Source organism: Rhinoderma darwinii, chromosome 10 (assembly GCF_050947455.1).
Source record: "Rhinoderma darwinii isolate aRhiDar2 chromosome 10, aRhiDar2.hap1, whole genome shotgun sequence".
Classification (NCBI taxonomy): Eukaryota; Metazoa; Chordata; class Amphibia; order Anura; family Rhinodermatidae; genus Rhinoderma; species Rhinoderma darwinii.
Genome location: NC_134696.1, coordinates 37,534,344 through 37,551,298, shown reverse-complemented (window position 1 = coordinate 37,551,298; position 16,955 = coordinate 37,534,344). Strand labels below are relative to the sequence as shown.

At 40.7% G+C, this 16,955-nt stretch overlaps 1 protein-coding gene across 1 annotated transcript in view; it reads left to right on the top strand.

The window, feature by feature from the left end:
* The window catches only part of ZBTB16 (zinc finger and BTB domain containing 16), a 108,264-nt gene that overhangs the window by 58,965 nt on the left and 32,344 nt on the right, over positions 1-16,955 (top strand). Inside the window, exon 3 of the mRNA XM_075839743.1 lies at positions 682-779. Within this exon, the coding sequence (XP_075695858.1) occupies positions 682-779 (98 nt within the window). The remainder of the gene's footprint in view (positions 1-681; positions 780-16,955) is intronic.

Sequence of the window (16,955 nt, the reverse complement as noted above, 5' to 3'; positions counted from 1 at the left end):
CCAACGCTTTCTCTTGCAGCAGAGTACACCGTGTTTTGTCACACACATTACTGCTGGTGCCAGCAGATTTGACCTGTTGTTTTTAGAGTCTTTACAGTTTTAAGGTACTAGTAATAGTAACATAAAATGATTAAGTTATATCTTCTGTACAGTTTATTACATTACCTTCTATCCAAGGTCATATGGACAATGCAAAAACATTTTGAGGATACGCTCTTAAAGTGTTGACTGCCCATATAAAAAAATAAAAAAAAGTTTGGGCCACCTCAAATAGGGTGTGTTGTCAGTCTTCATTCAAACAATAAAGGAGTTCTATACCCCTAGGCCATCCTCTCACATTTTTTTTTTTTTTCTCTTAATAGACTTACTGTATGTCAAAGTTTTTGTTCTTCCTTCAAATTTTAGCTTTAGACAGTTATTTTATCCGGTACAAATTTACATGAAGGCATGAAGGATATCACCTCCTTCCTCGAAAGAGATTGTACGTGAAGGAGAATTATGGACATCTGTAGATTATTGACATGCGTGTTACAGTGCGCGCTGTGTTTTTTTTGATGATCCGATCAGGATTTTGGGGCATTACGGAAATGTCATTACCTTCTATATACTTCATTAGCGTTTACAAGCTTACATGGTGTATACTAAACTGCATAGGTTTACATTTATTTATTTACCTTCTAGGAAGCTGCACAGTGGTATGAAGACGTATGGCTGTGAGCTCTGTGGAAAAAGATTTCTGGACAGCTTGCGACTTCGAATGCATTTACTGGCTCATTCAGGTGAGACCTACTATGTTGATGCTACTTTTTTTTTTTTAGCCATTATGCTATACACTACATGGAATTGGTATAATTCAATATATGGTGTCCTCAAAAATAAGAAGACTAGAGAGGGACTTTTTAAATGCAGTGCTTTTTTTAGACTTGACCTTTCGTATCTCCATTTACTATGAAGTTGAATTGGATCCACCAACAATGTGAAATGTGTGGGGAATGGAGAAAAGTAGTACCCAAGGTGTTTGACATCTTCTTATCTCCCTCTACCTAATGAGAATACTTTCTCTTATGACAAACCTAAACTGGCATATTGATAGGTTGGGTGGATTAACTATTTCATGGCTATGGCTGACTTAACTTCATCTATGTTCCCTTTAAAAGTCCAGAAATATGTCTGCCCTTATGATCACTACTTTTTCGTATATCTACAGTTCTGAGAACGTTCAGAAGCCCTTCCACATGTGTGTATAGATGATCTTTGCAGCTTTTTCTATAATAAGCCTTACTTCTAATATGCACAATTTCTAGGACTTGTGGCTCCTTTTTAAATGGGAGGTTCACATCTGTCAGCCGGGCAGTACTGGCCTGTCCTACACAGGAAGCTGTGCCTCAAATGATATGGTAAATTACACTGTGTCCGATTTGAAAATTTGTATGCAAGCAGCCAATTTTCACAATTAATTGCAGAGATCTCTATGGGTCCAATAATGATTCACTGTTTATTTGTGGTGTCCTCTCTGTGTTTTTTTTTTTTTTTTTTAATTTATGTTGATCCATGTTGTATTTTGTAACCATGTTATATGTTGTATTTTTTTTGTAATGTCATTTTTTAATATGTGACTTTTAAATCTATTGCCCTTCCCATTACATTCATAGTTTGCATATCCTAAGGCCTCATGCACACGACTGCTTTTGTGTCCACGATTTATCCGCATATTTGCGGATAAATTGCGGACCCATGCACACGATCGCAATGTTCCCAGATCCATGTGGGGGCCACAAAAACTCAGAACATTTTACGGTCCGGATTGGATATGTGGCTTCACAAATTGATGACATTTTTTATTGTTGTGGATCTGTGAATCCGGATGACACATGAATGCACAACAAAAGGTTTTTTGCAAGTAAATGGACCGCAGCATGTCTGGTTTTGCGGCCCTTTGATTTCCTCCAACCTAATTAAAAGTACTTGACAATTATATTGACTAAGCAAAAGTAAGGAGTGTGAATACTTATGATGTGCACCGTGTGTATATATGCCAAAATAGTGAACCTGCCTAATTGCTTCCACAACTGTTAAATTAAAAGGGTTTTCAGAACACAAATAGAAGTTTGGCAAAACTGCCCTATGAGCGGCAGATGGATCTCATGTTCTTAAATGTTGTACTTGTTTCAAACTCCTATAGGAATATACTACTTAATCACTTACAAAAGAATGCTGCATTGTATTATATGGATAATAAGCCACTTTTTTTCCCCGAAAACTTTTGGCATGTCATAGAGAGGGTCCGGGTGCGAAGACCACGACCGGGGCTGAAACCGAGATGCAAAGCGTCTATGAGCCAGTTTTTAGCCTATCGAGGAGAGCCGATCACTGCTGAATGTGTTGAGTGCTCAGTTGAGTGGTATTATACCTCAGTTTCAGCTATGTTAGGGGCTGTCACCATAGGTGCGTGGACCCACTTGGCCGTAGCGGGATAGCAGCTGGCCAACAGGATACCAAGTCAGTCTATAGTTTGGATAAGGGTACCTGTGGTAACTTCAGACCGTAGCGATGGTAGGCTCGGATAGGACCTTGGCAGCAGGCAGACACCAGGTGCAGTGTAACACGGAAGGCGTAGTATACAGCACAACACGACTCCAACTCTTTACGGCACAGGAACAAGGTAGCACTGGATACAGGTAGCAAGAATGGGAACTGGAAAACACTGAGGGACCATTTGCAAAGACTAACATGGGTAACACAACAACGCTCAGGTAATGAAGGAAGGGGCAGTGCCCTTCTTATTGTCCAGGGTGATCTTGGGCTAATTTGGTATATAATTCAGGTGAGGAGGAGATGCGGGCCAGTGCTCACTGATCCATGGCTGTGGCCATCAGGGGGAGAGTAATCCCGACTGTCCGCGGCCATGGGTGTTACAAGGGCTCAGCAATCGCCCCCCCCCCCCCCCCCGCCGATCAACACTTCTGATTATGTCTCAATGGTATATCACGTTTTCTGATAGTTACTCTTTAAGGGGTCATCTCATTCCTATTTGTAATGAAGCTGCCCAGCATTCAGCTCATCCTGCTTGTCCGGTTTTTAAAACCCCAGCACCCAGCTGTTCTCCGATAAATGGCTGTCCATGTACTACATGGGTGAGTTGGGTCTGCCAGAGTAAGCCCTTATTTACACGAACGTGTTTAACGTCCGTGATAGGCGCGTGAAAATCGCGCGCCTCGCACAAACTTATGTTAGTCAATGGGGCCGTTCAGACAGTCCGTGATTTTCACGCGGCGTATGTCTGCTGCGTAAAACTCACGACATGTCCTATACTTGGGGGTTTTTCGCACATCACGCACTCTTTGAAATCAATAGGTGCCTGAAAATCACACGCAGCACGAGGAAGCACTTCCGTGATTCGCGCGACCGTAGATAAAGAAATTAAGGAAAAAATAAAAGCACTTCCTTCATTTCTTTTTCTAAACCTCAAAACCGCGTGTCTTAAGGATGGCATATGCGTGAAAATCACGCAGCCACGCACCATTCACTGATGAACTGCAACGCGCGCAAAACGCTGCATTTTTTGCGCACGCAAAACGCACACGCTTGTGTGAATCTGGCCTAAAACCCATTCTATGAGGTCCATATGCCCTAATTGGTTATATGGAAAGGGGATTTTCTAGTGAGTCAACCCCCTTTAAACTTGGACCCGCCTAAGTTGCCTGGTGTGAAGCTTATAATCCTCTGTTATTGGGCAGTGGCATCTACAACATTTCTGGGTGAATCGGTCATATTCTACTGCAGGTTCAAAACTTCTTCTAAAAAGACTTTCTGCGATTGGATTCCATTGATTCCATTGATTTTTGTCTAGACTACAGGTCATTAAGTGAGGCTGATGAATATTCAATCCTTCATTCGAATAGTCAACCAAGAGGTTGATTCCCTTAGTAAATCTAGAGGAACTTCTTCTTGGCTCTAGGAGTGTCCAAACTAGGTCAACTCTCGCAAATTTGCTGTGCCTAGCATACAGAGGTTTCGAGACATGACGATTACTCAATTAGATGCGTGTATACAACAGTCGCAACAAAACGAGATCTTGCACCTCATTAAAAAAAAAAAAGTGTTCCTGTTTTTGTTTTAAACGATGCTCTGAAGTCTTGTCCTTTTTGAAAATAGGGTTAAATTATTGGCTATAAGTTCTTTGTAGAAGGTAATGAAGATTTGTCATAAAGTCCTATAAGGGTAAACACAAATAATGTAAACTTTATAGGGAAAACTCTAGCATAATATTTCCTAACTAGCTCTCCCTAGCATTTTATTTTCTGCTCACAAAGGTTTATCCTCGAAAATATAAAGTGTTTCCCGGTCTGTCTGTGTGTGTTTCTCTCACTCTCCCTCTCTTTCTCGGTCTCTCTCATCATTCGTTTTGTGTTTTTGTTTTTACGTTGGTGGTTTGCGTTTGTTATTGTGCAGCTGGCACCGTGCCTGCCCTGGGATTCTGCCAGAGCTTTGGTACAGTATGTACAGTGCTGAGAGCCAAGTGTATCATCATGCAAGATTACAGATACATTCTTTTTCTATTTTCCTCCCTGCTCTAATGTAACCATGGGTGGAGCAGAGAGTGCAAAACCGGGGCAGTGATTTTAAAGTGTCCACATGACTCTATCCCAGTGCTGAAGACACAAACTGGCTCTTAAATTCTGAGCAGATTATGAGATGGCAACTGTAGCGATCTACCCTGTGCCTTGGAAACGTAATATCTAAAATTACAGTATATGTGTAATACATTTTCTTTAAAGATTTTATTTTACTACAGGCGTGTGTTTTATTATACACCTTTTAATTGCCTGTCCTGTAGTCTTTTTGGTGATGTAGCATTAGGGGTTGCTCATGTAACACCATAGGTCATTCAGGCACCCAAAGAGCAGGATTTTCTTAACCTATAATTGCAAAATAATGTAAAAACGCGCTTAAGACTCCTCTCACTATAAAGATCAATCAATTTATTTTTTTATTTTTATTTTTTTATTTTTTTTTGTAAACCGTGCCCATTTTAGAAAAAAACACACTTTGAAAACTGTCTCAGAAGTTGGCATACAAAAAAAATAAAAAATATAACCCCCAGACCCTGCTTAGTTTTTTAGAAGCCATAAACACATTCAAGTGTAACGCACATGAATAAATGAGGTTCATTAGGTAGTTGGACAGGTAAATGGATGTCTAATCCACCTATGCGTTGCGTATACATTTGTATAATGGCTAAGGAACTATCCGGGGCTGGAACCAGATGTGTCTGAACCCTCAGCATCAGATACTGAGAAGTGAGATCTTGAGCCTACAAGTAAACAAATTAAAAGGAGCTCTGTGCAGTCTCCCCACCCCCTCCCTCTCCCCTCCCTTGCCACTGCTTTTGACCACACTCGGTACGCTGTGTTACTCTTCCTTGGCACTCATATACTCCAGGCATAATGTCCTAATTGTTCCTGTGTCATTCCATCACGGAGCCGGGTACATTATATTCCTCTGAGTGGAATGACACAACGTGTATTTTTGTGTATTGCGCACTAACCCCTCACAAGACTAACTTGGATGAGTGTTCAACTATTTCCTAGCCAGAGCGAGAAAGTGTCTTGGGCTTCTTGACCTACAAGTGGGTTAATGCTACTAAACCACGTGCTAAAGCAGATTTTATATGCAAGCCATTTCTAGATTCTTGAACAAAAACTTTTCAGGGTTTGTATCTAGGGGTGTATAGCAAAACTGCTGCACGGTGGGGTACTAGCCAAATGCTGCAGCTCCATAGCCCCTGTATTCTAGTGATCAGTAGTGAGTCTCAGCCCGACAGACCCCACTGATCACATCTCTATAAAGTAGGAGTACGTTGTTTTTTTCTTATCTTTTTACTTTTTGATAAAAATTGGAAGCTTCAAGGCTATAGATTGTACTAAAGACTCTGTTCTGCCTGACATGTCCCTGATGGACAGATTTATACTAAGTAGTTACCAGGTCATTTTTAAGCTCTACCATAGATTCCATGAGAAAGGGATGGGTGAAGGACTGTCTTACTTCTAGGGAGACCTAAGAGGGAGGAGGAGCACCTTCTAAGTCCTGAAATAAAAGGAAAGTTAGGTCCACAAGAGTTAATATGGCTGATAACGGTTGTGTCAGACAGCTACTTCCTGTCCCAGAGACTGACATCTGGAGCATGAACAGCTGACAAAGACTACATATAATCACTGTATATCGAGATTCAGTACTACTTTTTGCGTTTAAAGGGGTTGTCCACTACCAGACGACTGATGACCTATCCACCAGATAGGTCATCAATAGATCATCAGTGTGGGTCCAACACCATGACCCCACACCGATCATCTGCTCCGGCCTGCGGGCACCGGATGTTATTGCCCAATATGCGATGTACGGAACCGGAAGCAGTTGGCTCCATACATTGCATAGTGGCCGTGCTGCAGAACTCCAGCTCCGCTCCTATTCACTTGAATATGAGCACAGCTGTAGTACTACAGCTCAGCCGCTATTCCATGGCGGGAGCCAACTGCTTCCGGCATGTTTGTCCTGTGCCCGGTCCGTACAGTGTGGGGTCCGGATATCTGACCCCCACAGATCATGTACTGATGACTTGTCTGGTCATCAGTTGTCCGGTAGTGGACAACACCTTTTAAGGCCGGGATCACACACCGTTTTGTTGGGGCCAGATGTTGATCCAATAGGAAGAAAAGTTATAAAGAAAAGACTGATGCAACTCCTTTGTTTTGTGTGTGGCTCAAAAAACGTACCCAAAAACTGCATCAAAACTGTGTGTGTGACTCTGGCCTAATAGTGGTCCATGTAAGATCTTGTCTATCGTATGACATGGAGTACTCAAAAGCCATGCAAAGTAACAATCTCTCAACAGACTAAAGTTTATCAGGCATATTTCACTATAGATATCAGGTGGGAATGAGCAGTCTGGCTGTATCCAAGGACCATGTAAGTAATCGACTTTACTTCCTAAAGATGCCAATGAGGAAGATCATTTTCAACTCCATTGGCAGTGTTTTAACATTCAGGTGGTTGATCTATGTGTACCTCATAAACGTTTAACGCCTCCAAGGCATAGTCGTCCTGTATGTTCTTCTAGTTTGAGAAATTGGACTTGCTTTACTATATGGAAAGAATATCCATGCACATTTGATGCCACCACTTACTAGTACAGTAGACCGTGCCCTGCCGTGGCAAACCACTATTGGATCTGGGAATGTTTGCATACTTTATCTTCCAAGTTTTCTTCTGCACCCTTTAAACATAGATTCAATATTCACCTGACTTCGTATTTCAATATATCTGTTGCATGAACATATTGAGTTACAAGCACACCCGCAGTCTAATTTGCAATGCACCTTGATCGGTAAACCACTGTGGTCTGGTCATAAATGGGTTAAGTTGGCAATACATTAGTGATATAGCCTGGTATTTGCATGACCTTATACACAACAATTTTATGCCAGCCATGAAAATGGAATTTTGGTCTTTGCCGTGTACTCTGGCTTACATATATTTAGGGTGCAGTCATTCATGCGGTATCCCCTCGTCGTACACAGCCATCATTATCAACCCAAACCTATATCCTCATATGCAGGGTTTTGAATAATCTTCCATGTCGCTGCTTGTATTAGAAATCTACTATCCATTGTCCTTTTATGCGTACAGATGTGCCAAAGGCAAACTCCTCATTACTACAACTCCTCGTGATAATGCAATGTTTTACATAGGACTGCAGGCGACCCAGTTTCATTATGTTAACTCTGGGACTGCATCGTTATAATGGCTATTATCAAAGTTAAGTTACAAATCCAGCTCTACTACATTTTTTAACCATTCTGGGTCATACTGTACATGTTTCCAGCATGACCGTTTAGTTTCTATAAAGAGCACAAAATAAAGTGTCAGCTCGGAGACTCCTCAAAACTTTGTTGTTTTTAATATGCTTATGTTATTTGCAATCAGTCGTGTGACTACAATTTCATAGAATTTATATTTCGTGTCTTAAACGGTTATAAAAGCCTACATGTAAAACAATACAATAAATGTGGATGGGACGCCTTGTTTGTACACAGCCCTGGGCCAAAGTCTGGCCCTCGGCCGGCACCCCCATCCTTTTCCCAGAGTGATGTCATGGGCGCACTGGCAGGTCTCGATGTTCTGCCAGCATTCCACAGCGTTTATGATCACTCGCAGATGTGAATCCAAGAACACACTGTACCCAGAGACGAAATTAATGCAGGCTTGAGTGCTGTCCAACCCCGATACAGAGGAGGGACTCGCTCTGGGAGGAGGAGGGGGTGACAGCGCAAACTATTTAATGCTGTTTATAAATTATACACCGCCTGATGAAAAATACATCCCCCTCCCTTCCTCCTCCCTGCCTTTATTTTATCCGTGCCCTGACAGCCGGAGAGAGGCTCAGTGTGGTTTGAGCTCCTGTTTTGGCAGCTCTCATAGAAGACATATTTCATAAACTAATACAGGGGGTGGTGATTTAACTGGCTATAAGGTGGAGGAGCTGGACTGGGGTCTCGGTACTCTGTGACTTCTCTAATTATTCCTTTTTATTTTCTATTATGTTTTCGAAACCATTACATTGACTTTTTTTTTATTTTGTTAGTTTTTTTTTCTTTTTAGCCTTAAACTCCTGCTCTCCATTATTATTTTCTGTGCTGCAGAAATAAACTCTTAGTTTTATGAATTATCCACAGCCAGGGCATTTTGGGATTAGGTGTGAGATAATGGTGCTTTTTTTTCCTTTTTTTTTTTTTGTCTATGAACCCCATATATTTAGATGCAGAACTACAGCTTCCAGATCTCCCTTTCAACCATTCTTTCACAATGAGCTTTCTTTTGCAAACTGGTGTAATCTATTTCCAATTCCCTTTTAACCCTTTTAGCACAGCTCTATGATGAACTAAAACTTCCAGCTTTTAACCTGCAAATCACATTGAGACGCATGTAAAAAAAGAGAAAGTGGTTTTCACCGTTGCAACCCATTATATCGTGACGTTTGGCATGCTCATGGTTGTGCGGAGATGTTTTGTACTGAAATACCTTGTTGCATGTGGATGACTTGTGCAGGTCACAATCTGTAATAAGCTCCTAGGTGTGGTTTAGAGATGCATGAACAACTGAAGTGTGTTTTATTAAAGCAAAATAAGGTGAGTGGTAAGAAGCTCTAACATGTCCTCTGTATTTGATCCAAACTCCAACTTTTTTTTTTTTTTTAAATCTATTTTTATGGGATTTATCTAATGGGTTGCCTATGCTGGCACCTCCTGTCCTTCTTCTTTTTTTTTTTTTTTCTTCAGGAGATAATGGCACTAGAAGGGTTAACCCACACATAGTCCTAGGTATGGCAAAAGCATCTCCGCTACTAATGTTTATCGCATGCCCAACAGGCAGCTTGGTTTAAAGCTCTGCGTTGTTGCTAAGTAGCAGCTCTTCTCCTCCCTCCCGTACTGTAATGGGCTTATTTTGTATTCCATACAGCTCTGGGTCTTATTTTTGTATGCAAGACAAAGTGTTTTGATGGCGGATGGAAGCAGCCTGTGTCTAGAGGCTGTTTGGAGTTTGTTTTTTTTTTTGCTATGTACAGTACACACTGTGCTTTTTGAGTAGAACACAGGCTGTTCAATCCTGCATTGTTTCTGCTTCTTCTTGCTTTGAGAACATCCAGTGGTTAGGACAGGTCTGTCCTGAATAGTAGTGTTTTTACTGGTGTTAATTCTTTTAATGTAGATTCACGTGTATCCCCTGCCTGTATGACGTGATCACCAATAATGGATAAGGTGGTAACACAATGACAAGTACTAAACTGGTAAAATACATAATAATAATAGTGAATAAAATCTACGCGATTATAATCAAGCTTTCTTTTAAAAAAAAATGTATTTATATAAATACCTGTAGCTATCCTTCCATGTAAGGCAGAAGTCCTGGTGGACTATCCACTTTTTTACTGTATTATAAGGGACACCACTGGATCTCCACTTGGACATGGTGATCTGGTGTTTTTTTTTTTAGGAGGGAGCTCTTGGTAGACCGCTATTGGAACCGATTTGAATGCTGCCTCAAGCACAGAGCTTTGAAGTATTATTCACTGGGAGCCTGAAGAACTTTAGTTAACTTTAAAAGGTTATTATTTCCCAATTGAAAACCTTAATTTTGGTGGGACTTTAGGACCCCCAATATTTTAGTCTCCCCACTGCATTAATGAAAGAAGTGATGTCGTGGGCTGGCTTGGTGGGTATATAAGGTGTGAGATAGACTGTCTGAACACACATCACTCTTTGTTGCTATGGGTAAAAGGGGTGATTTATCAGAGTTGCAAAAAGGGATGATTATTGGCTTTCGGGCCAAGGTTGGCAGGATTTCTCAAACGGTGCAGTTTTGTGAACTTTCCACGTGTTGCTGTGGTGAAAGTGTATTGTGAGTGGACAAATGGCACCCTTGGGAATAACTGACGCGCAAACTGCGGAGCACCATGTGTCATTGATGTGAGAGGTGAAAGCCGGCTACAAAGGTGCGCCAGGTCTACACGACACTATACAGTGCAGCAGCTCACTGTGAAAATCAAGCAGGGGGCTACCAGACTGGTATCTAAAACAGTTCAGCGAACCCTACTGCGTATGGGGCCCTGAAGCAGACTGATGGTCACTGCTCCTGTGCTAACAAAGGTGCATCGGGAAAAAAACGCTTCAATTTGCACGGCAGTATTGGAATTGGACCAAAGATGATTGGTAAAGGGTTGCATTCTCCGATGACTCATGTTTTCTGCTTCATCGAACGGATGGACGTTGGCGTGTCAGGCGAGAAACATCAGAGAACAAACACCCTGCAACCGTTGCTGGAAGAACATAAGCTGGTGGTGGCAGTGTTATGGTCTGGGGAATTTTCTCATGCCCTTCTCTGGGCCACTCATCCATGTGGAAGGCTCTGAACCGATTTGGGTATGAAGACCATCCTTGCAGATCACGTCCACCCATACATGCTGTTTGTCTTCCCTGCGGCAGATGGAATCTTCCAGCAAAACAATGCGACATGTCACAGCTAGAAATGTCAGACTGTGGTTGGAAGAGCATGACCAAGATTTCAAGGTACTACCCTGGCCCCCTAATTTGCCAGACATGATCCCAATTGAGCATCTGTGGGACCACCTCATCTTGTTCTCTCCTATTGATTTCCCCCCCCCAAATGCACCCTCCGGCAAATATGGTATGCACTGCAGTCAGCATGGCTCTAGATACATGAGACAACCTACCAGCACCTTTATTGAGTCACTCTCAGCCCGTCTAACTGCTGTCCGTGCTTCACATGGTGGCTACTCTGGATATTAACTGGTGGTCATAAGGCTTTGTTCACATCTATGCCAGGGTCCCGTTTCGACGTTCCGTCTGAGTTTTCTGTCAGAACGGGATCCTGACTGGCAAAAATGGAAGCCATAGTTTTCCGTTTCCATCACCATTGATTTCGATGGTGACTGATCCGGTGCCAATGGTTTCCATTTGTCTCAGTTGTGCAAGGATTCCGTCGTTTTGATGGAAGCAATACCGTAGTCTACTACACTCATGCATAGATTTTCACAAATAAAATGGCGTTATTGCTGCACTTGTTGGAAAGGCTCTAAAGATGCAGATTGGTACCAAAACTGTAGAGATAATTCAGACATTTACTTTTAAGTGGCTCACTAGTTCTGGAGAGAAGATTTTATTGCTGCCATGATTCTACAGCAGATTTGTCCTCTTGAGTATTCTTAATGAATATTACTCAGTGAAGTTGTGTGTTTTTTTGGGATAAAGGATGCATGAGTAATCTAACTACAGGACAGAACCCGCCAGTTGAGGGTGTGAGACAATAGGGGGAGGGTACTCTTCAACTTTAGAAAGGGAACAATGCATAATTCACTCCTAGTATTCTTGTCATTCTATTACATTTGATCTGTGGACAAACTTCTGCGCCATCTCCGACTAAGGAAGAATAAGATCGCTTATCACTCTTGCCAGCTAGATTATCTGACCAATTCCAATTTTGACTAATGTAAACCCATAAGTTTTGTGATGTAGTTCAATGACCAAAACTGGCAGTGTATTCTAATGTACTTGCCGGTAGATCCTCATGTCAGCAGGAAATGCTGATGGCTTGGGGAAGAACAAGGTCTTGATCTTGCTCCATACCTTATTATCACTCTATATACGGTTTAACATGTAGAGGTCTTTAGACCTCTTGGCAAATGTTGGGCTACAGCTCTTGTGAAGAATGCAAAAGTTCACTTATTTTGGTGGTTAGTTTGATATTTCTTTTTGGGGGTGAATAAGAGGGTAAAGAGATCAGCGGTTCAAGGACCCCCTCGTCACTACTCTATTTATAAAATTGTAGATTACCCAGAATGCTGTTGAACTGGGGAAAGCTTTGTTTCATAACTTGAGAAGTCTCTTGGATTATTGTAGGTAACACCATAAATATCTTCATGTGCCAGAAATTATAACTCCGACTTCTGATAGACCTTCTAGTTCATATGTCATTGCTCTATTAGGTTTTATGCAAGTGTATGTATTAAAGTTTCCGTCTAGTATGGAGGTGTAATAAGGCACCCATACAATTCTATGGGTTCCTACTGTATCTCCTTATGCATCTGATTTCATATGGAGATTTTCCTGTGATTCTGAATTCTTTCCATCATATGCGGCACACGTGCTGCCATACACCCTACTGAACCTACACCCTACTGAACCTACACCCTACTGAACGCAGCTCTGTTTAGTAGACCTTCTATGAACATATTGCATTAGTTTATTAGAACTTGGTTAAAATATATATTTTTGTCACTTTAGTACAAATTATCCAATTTGTAGGTAATATGAAATAACTAACCTAGAACTATATTACCGGATAAACCTCATATAGCTCATAATTTACTGTAATCGCTATCAGTTGTACGCTTCCAAAACACAATTACATCAACTATGATCTGAAAGAATTATTAATAAAATGCAGTTTTTATGTGTAGATCATTTTAAATGAAACATACCAGTAAAGTACTTTCTCGCTCCTGTGCTGGAGTCACAAGGGTTAAATCGCATGCTCCCCAAAAGTGTATGCTACACGTGGTCACATTTTAGGTTTGGGTGGGCAGCGACTATTTAGGGAGGGGCAGGCAAGCTCTGTCTGAAACCCCAAAGAACAAGATAAATTTAAAATTGTAATTGGCTGACTTCCACAGGCTTGCGGCTCTTTTAATGAGTCATAATAACTTCATTTAAAGCCAGCTGAGCAGAAAATAGATTGGAAAGAAGCCGGGGGCCATTATGGATTTCTCTATGTGTGTGTGTTTGACAGCTTCTGTTGTAGACAGTCGTGCAAGGGAGACGTATTTATTAAAGCTTGTGGACTTGAATATAGGTGTGATTTAGTAATCATGGATTCCAAAACTAGGTCTAGACAAGCTGAATATTGATTCTGGTCTGCTTCTCCTTCTTTTCTTCAAAAGATACTTCATATGTAGAGAAAACATTGGGGTTAACGTGCCGAATTCCTCATGTGCAGTGCTTATAGCATGTAAAATGTCAACTTTTTCTGTGTATATGTTACTTTATTGAATGTTTCAAGCTATACATTAGAAATATGTGACTTTTACATGTGGACTATCTCCCTTAATGGAGGCAATCCCTTCTCAAAAACAAAGGCACTCAGGAGAACAGTCGTATTACATGCGTCCATTCGTGTGCCAAGTCCGCAAGAGCAGGTGTCCCTTTCATGTGACTCAACTTTAGTTAATAGAGTCCTGACCCTAATCTATCATTTCCAAATCATAGATAGATCAGTAAATTATAAATAGTTGACACTGAAAATCAAAATATGCCACAAAGCCGTAATAAAGCCTTCCATATATATCCAGAAAATACGGTTCGGCATTGTTGGGGGGATCGCCTGGGAAGCACCTTCACAGTAGCGTTAGGTCTTTTTTCAATCTAGGTTACGATTTATCCTCCAGTGTTGATCCATAGGAAGGTACAAAATTCTTCGGGCCTATTCACCTGCCACGGTCATTTTCTTATTCTGCTGTGACTATTGCAAAACCGCGATATGACCAACCTGTGAATAGACCCTTATGGGTCAGGAGCCAGTCTAAGGGGACAATAATTCCTTGTTAAATAGAATAAAGAGCAGTAAGGAGTAGTTGATGACATGTTGCTGCATATCTGATCTGTTTGCACACTTTAATGGTATGGCTAAGGAAGAATTTCAGGATGTTTGCTGATGTCACCTGACAATGGGTTTGTCTGTGACTGATCCCCTGCCCCAATGTATCCTCTGTGACCTCCCTCTGTGTGTGGCTGGCATGGTGTGACTGTTGGGTACAGTTTGTACCAGGCCACTGGCTCCTGTCCCAGCAATAAATCTACCTGTTAATATATTTAGAGTTTCGAGTGACACACTGCTACGTAAGGCTCGCTCTTAAAAAAACGAATACTTGGCAGGACTCTACAGTTCAGCCTGCCCTGTGCTAAACGCAACCAGCGTACTTAACCGCTTCACAGCCAGGTATGCTGATCTATAAGCTAAATGTGGGAGGAAAAAATCCTATACAATATTTAGAAATTTTTATTAGTGTGTTAAAATGTCTTCTACTTAAAAAAGATATTGATCACGTGCTGTCATAACAGGGCATGAAATTGATGACCATCCATGATCATTCTAGTCGTAGATCTTCTTTGGATGTCTAAAACTATATAGTCCCTTTGCTCCGTTTTGCCAATGGTAGAGGTTTGTCTCCTTTATCCTTTTTTTTTTTTTTTTTTTTTTTTTTTTTTTTCTAATGCCAAAGTCAGAAGTGGATCCAAATGTTATAAGGTATAAACAAAAGACTTGTCTGATTTTTGGGTCCACTTCTGTGTTTTGGTACAAAAAAAAACTGAGCCAAAAACTGCATCAAAATGACTTTCTGGTTTACAAAATCCATTTTCAAATACCATTTTTTTTTTTTTTTATTGAATTCAGGACCCTCAATAAGCCAGTGCAGTGAGAAGCTATAAAGTGTGTTTTTGTCTTGCTTCGGAGGACCCAGCATGTTCATGAATCCTATGGACAACCCATTGTTTTCAATTAGAACTGTTTAATGCTTCATTTCTCCGGTGGTGGCGCTGTAGGGTAACTGAACACTTGTTGCTGGGTTCCCCCAGTCTTTATATATGCTCCCTGGGATTAGTGTATAGTTAGGGAAACCTTCTAATAAAGTATTGTCCAAAGTGGACAATGTCTTTAACTGTAAAGCGGCAATTTTTTTATTTTTATATATATATTTATTTGCTTTCTAGAACACACCTGGATTACTGGTGATACCAGTTCTTAGTTATCACATAGACTGATTTTAAGGAGTTTTGTCCATATAATGACATATTTAACTGTGAAAAGCTGAGCATTTTAAGTAAACATGGCCCTAAATGCTCGCAGGTTTACTGTGTTAATCCGTCGGTGATGACAGAAGTTTTCTTTTTAATGTTTACTTTGCTGGAAACCAGTAAAGACTGGATTCAGTGGTCTGGCTGTGTTAAAGTTGATAGGTTTCCAAAAAGTTGAAATGAGTCCATTTATTATAAAAACCCCAAAATATCTGCTAGAAATAAAGATGTTGCTCATGTATCAAGAGTATTGGTTGTGAAACACATACAAAATTTTGCACAGGTATTCCGATATTTTGGTTTTAATCAAATCTGAAAACCTAGCTCAAGATTTTTCAGAATGTAAAAATAAGGCGTTGTTTCTTTTGGAAGCCACCCATAATCAGCAAAGACTATTATATGTAGGTCACGTTATTTTCCAATTGGGCGTTGTCCAGTATTACAAAAATACGGTTGCTTTCTTCTAAAAAACATTACACCTGTCCACAGGTTCTGTGTGGTATTGCGACTCAGCCCTATTCTTTACAATCGGGCTGAGCTGTAATAACCGACAACCTGTGGACAGGTGTGACTGGTTTTTTGGGGGTTTTTTTTTTCCAGAGGACGCATCCATGTTTTTCTAATGGACAGCCCTTTTTAACCATATTTTTTTTTCGTCGGTGACCGATTTTTAATACGGGTTTCCGAATGTCTCAAACTACATATTTATATGGGAATGTAAACCAGAAGCTAAATTAAAATTTGCAAAGCTTCCGTAAATGAAAACTGTGACCCAATTGTATATGTAAGTGAACGTGTGCTCATGGCCTGACACTTAATTACAAAATAGAATAAAAAATAACCTTGAAACTATTCCTGTATTGACTCATTCTCTGCCCTAGTAGCTCTCCCCCCCCCCTCCTTGTTTTGTTGACAATGATATATAAAAAAATAAAATAAAATAAAATAGCGGCTCCGGGAACACTCCGTACTAGCGATTTGAATTTGGCAGGCAGGGGCTGTTCCTGTACTGATAAGGAGTACTGTAAATAAGACTGTACAAAGAGCCTGCTATAAAGCGAGCTCTGTCTGTACGCATTGTTCTCTCTTCACTGGCTGGTGTGTATGTATTTTTTTTATTTTTTTTTCGGAAGACTGTTTTGGAACACAATGTTCTTCCTAGTCAGACCGAACATGCACATCTTGTTAGCAAATTGCCAGCATGTTTATTTTTGAAATCCTCAGGAATTTGGATGACACAAATATGAAAACTATTATTAGGATTATCCTCATCATTATAATTATTATTATTTTTTTCCGGAGATGGGGAGGCTAAAATAGAGCACTGTCTATGTTCCTATGGATGTATAGAGGTCTGCCTCGATTACACAAATACATGGTGTGTGTGTGTGTGTGTGTATAATATATATATATATATATCTCTTTGTCCGTTTTGAATAGGCTCTTGATGGAAGTGATATTATGGAAAGGAGTAGTTAAATTTGTCTTGGAAGGGGGGGGGGGGAGAAAAGATTGTCACAAGTAAGATCA